Source organism: Triticum urartu, unplaced genomic scaffold (assembly GCF_003073215.2).
Source record: "Triticum urartu cultivar G1812 unplaced genomic scaffold, Tu2.1 TuUngrouped_contig_7247, whole genome shotgun sequence".
Lineage (NCBI taxonomy): Eukaryota > Viridiplantae > Streptophyta > Magnoliopsida > Poales > Poaceae > Triticum > Triticum urartu.
In genome coordinates, this window is record NW_024118075.1 from 2,973 (window position 1) to 6,687 (window position 3,715).

A 3,715-nucleotide genomic window follows, 5' to 3' on the forward strand; every position below is an offset into this window, starting at 1 on the left:
TTCGAACACTTCCTGCAAGAACTCTTCCACAGCATAGCCATGATTAGTACACCAATCTAATACTAAAACTTATTCATACATGTGTCAATCTGTGTGACTCAAACAACAAGCATGTACATGTATTAGTTCTAATTTCACTTGCTAGGATCAGAGGTAACTAACCAGCAAGAGTTATTACAGTATCTTGAAATGAAGCATTGCTAGCCCCTACAATCAAATTTGTCGACATCCATAGAGCATATATAGTCGATAAATACTCTGATTTTCTCCAGGGATTAAATTTTTTTATCTAATAAATTGTTGATTCATCATGGTCCAGCATAAAAAAGAAGTGGTAGTTATAATCTGTTATCTAATAAAGTGGTTCAGGGTGTCAAACACAATATGAATTTTGAAACAGTTTCATTGCGCAGGAGCAGATGGCCTGCAGTTATGTTTGTGAAATTTACTGGCCAGAGAAAAAAATGTGAAATACCAAATTCTAAACAGCTCGGCATCAGGAGAGGCAGCACCTCATCATATATTGGGTCTTTAACAAAATCAAAGACATAGTAAGAGTATTCCTGAGCTCCTACAGTCATACATACTTGAGCTAGCTGATAGTGACATATTACTACATCTATGTGAACCTTTATTATCCTATTCTGCTTTTCTTGATCCTCTGCTTTGCTATAAAGCTCAGATTTGGTAACTTAACCCTGAACTTCTAAAACATGCTTTCATTTTCCAGAAAAAGAAGTAAATTTCTTTGGCATGATCAAGCCAAATCAACCTCATCCGTCTTGGCCCCTAGCTCAAATGATATAAAGCTGAGGCAACTAACATTTTTCCACTTTGTAATGAGATTACAGTCTGCATAATCCTGGTCCAGGCAAAATTCATACAGCTCCTTAGATATATACTTCCTTCTTCTATAGAAAAGATCATAAATGTAACGGCTTCTTGGATGAGAAATGCGGAAAATTAGCCAGAGTGCTTCACACTTTCCCTGTATGACCAAGGGTAACATCTGAATTCCTCAAATTAGTGTATATTCTACAGACTTGATTCCCCCCTAAAAACATACATCCACGCCTCTAGACTTCTTTCTTCTCTGAAAAATCTGAAAACATACCAAGATCTGATTATAGAATAAAATTTAATGATCCATTAAACTTGAAATCTGTACGAATATACATGAAAAAAACTGAAATCTCCATTGTTGATTTCTAACAGCACGAAATTTGAGTCACACCTCAAATCTTCAGGCAGAGGTAGTCTGTTGTAGGCACAATCATAAATTAGCTAGAACCCTGTCATGCAAACTACCAACAGAAAATTGACTTTGTTTATCAATTGGAGGCTTACTGGATTCAATATCCATCTAATATCCACAAAAGATGAGGTTGCTGGGAGTTCTCCGTGAATCAGAGCCTGCTCCAAAGCCTATTGTGCAGTGATCCTACGATCGGACAGAAAGGTACATTCTATAATATGTATTATTAGAGAACTGATAGACTGTTCACTTTTCTCAAATGCAATAAATTTTTCAACCATTACCAACGTGCAGACCTTTGATGATTCAACTCACATTAACCATGTAAAAATTCAGAGCAGTGGGGTACCTTGTTGTCGACCATCAGAGAAACTTCCAGTTATGCCTCACCGGCCACAATGTCCACATGTAGAACCCAATGGGAGCACTCTCTCCGTTCATACTTGGAACACGATGTGCTTGTGTTGACAGACATCGTAAAAAGAAGCACCAGACAGTGCACTCACAAACCTAGAAACTGACATCGATGACTCGGCAGAACATGTGGTGAAGCCCACGCTCACCGCTTCCCAATGTGTTCGAGGTGGCCCTCCTCCACCACAAGACGGTTGTGTCAGATGGCATTGGAGCGGTACGCTACGGCCACAGCGGCTGGAGGTGGAAGGTTGCCGTCACCACCGTGGTGGGAGTGACGCCTCAATCAGTCACTAACAACAAAATCAAGGTGAAATTGTCCTGAAAAAAGAAAACAAAAGCAAATGAATCCAGTGCCCTGGCTACATTTAGATAAATAGCTATCCAAATTTAAATGTAGTAGTCATACAGAAGAGCAACCGAACTCGCATTTGCTCCATACTGACTTTTGCTTTGTCTATGTATTGCACACCGTCGGCCAATTCCCTTATGCAGCTGCACCTAAGCATCCGAACAAACACAAATCCTGCAAAAAAACTAAGAATTTATTGATTGAGTATATGAAATTGCACAAAACGCAAGTTGAATCCTAAAAAAATAGGATAATCATTGAGACAATACATAAGCATGTACTGTATGTGCACCATAGATTCAGGATGAATAACAAGAAGAGATTAGCATGATGGTTGAGGGAGCTATGGGCTTGCTGCTCCATGCCACGCTCACCCCCGATGAGGAGTCGTGGGAATGCCATCCTCCAACCCCAGCCGCCGGGTGATCTGGAAGTCTCGCACCACACCAGAGGGGCCGCGGCTGTCCGCCAGCAGCACAGCGAGCCCCATGGTGAGGCATACGTTGAGGAAGCTACAGCTTTGCTTGCGTCTGAGGCACCTTCACCCATGGCGAACTGGGCGACGCCAGCAACTTCGTGACGCCACGGACGGCGTCCTATTGGATGATGTAGTTCGGGCGGCATCCATTGGAGGAGTTGGGTTGCGACGGGGGCGGCGAGCGGGCAGAGGTGTGACCGCCGAGGCGGGGATGTCCAGCGGGCTGACACGCGAACGCGGAGGCGAGCGGGCTGAGGTGCTGCCGTGGCGGCGAGGGGGCTGAGGTGTGGCGGCGGCGAGGGCTCGGCAAGGGCAAAGGCGAGGGTTCGAGTTGAGGAGGCAGATGCGTACGGGTATGTGGGCCTGATTCACTGGGCCAAAGTGCACGGTCGAGCATTGTTTGCATCGTTTGATGCACACGACGTGGTTTCCCGAATTAGTACCACCTCGTGTATATGTTTTAAATTCAAACTAAAAACCTAAATTTACAGAAAGAAAGCGTATTGTGACGGTGAACCCACGGAGTCAATCCGTGCTTTATTATTAGGGATAGATATGAGTTATGTATGTTGGTGGCCCAATGTTTCGGAGTCCAGGATGAGATCATGGACATGACGAGGAACTCCAAAATGGTCTGGATATGAAGTTTGATATATGGGATAATAGTGTTTGGTCACTGGAAGGGTTCCGGAATTCACCGGAAGGGGTTCCGGATGTTTCCCGAAATGTTTGGGTACGAGAACACTTTATTTGGGCCAAAGGGGAAAGCCCACAAGTCACTGTTTTAATCATTTTGGAACACTTCAACCTTTTATAAAAACTTGGTTTCTTCACCAACAAAACTTATGATTTATTTGCCATAGTTTGAACATTTTAGTTTGACATTTGAAAACTTTTATTTTTGACTTTATTTTAAATTTGAATTTGAACTGTTTTCGAATCAACGAGAGTCTAACAATAGTAAACATGGTGACGTGGCATCATTAGTCGGAGATTACTGTAGCTTAACTACCGGGGCGTTACAAATCTCCTCCACTACAAGAAATATCGTCCCGAGATTTAAGAGGTGGAGTAAGGAGGAAAGTTTTGGTTACGAAATTCTAACGGATCTTCTCGGTCTTGGTTTCTCTTCTAAAATAGGTTGATCCATAGCATTGATGTCTTCATTCCTATGCATGAATGCATCATGATGAAGCTGTCGTCCTTCCTTCAGGAT

General features: G+C 42.8%; 1 protein-coding gene across 13 annotated transcripts; it reads right to left on the reverse strand.

Annotated features, from left to right (window-relative positions):
* Window positions 1–385: 385 nt before the first annotated feature.
* Window positions 386–2,894, reverse strand: LOC125531490. Of its 13 annotated transcripts, none has more exons than XR_007293270.1 (4): window positions 2,079–2,894; window positions 1,605–1,990; window positions 1,348–1,441; window positions 386–1,258 (listed from the first exon to the last, which is right to left on the reverse strand). XR_007293270.1 is itself a non-coding variant. In XM_048695882.1 (3 exons), exons 1-3 carry the CDS (start codon window positions 2,643–2,645, stop codon window positions 1,952–1,954), a joined length of 369 nt encoding a protein of 122 aa, XP_048551839.1. In that variant the 5' UTR covers window positions 2,646–2,894; the 3' UTR covers window positions 386–1,951. The 13 variants fall into 13 exon arrangements, 1 of the variants encoding a protein (XP_048551839.1); XR_007293271.1 differs by having other exon boundaries at window positions 386–1,102; window positions 1,235–1,258; window positions 1,348–1,990; XR_007293262.1 differs by having other exon boundaries at window positions 386–1,990; window positions 2,079–2,195; window positions 2,396–2,894.
* Window positions 2,895–3,715: the final 821 nt, after the last annotated feature.

Excerpts from the sequence above, each read along its gene's own strand:
- LOC125531490 (XM_048695882.1), bottom strand. The coding sequence starts at position 2,645 with ATGCCGCCCGAACTACATCATCCAATAGGACGCCGTCCGTGGCGTCAC. Across the intron at positions 2,196-2,395 it reads CCCACGACTCCTCATCGGGG|GATTTGTGTTTGTTCGGATG; the intron begins GTGAGCGTGGCA and ends GTTTTTTTGCAG. Across the intron at positions 1,991-2,115 it reads AATACATAGACAAAGCAAAA|GACAATTTCACCTTGATTTT; the intron begins GTCAGTATGGAG and ends TTCTTTTTTCAG.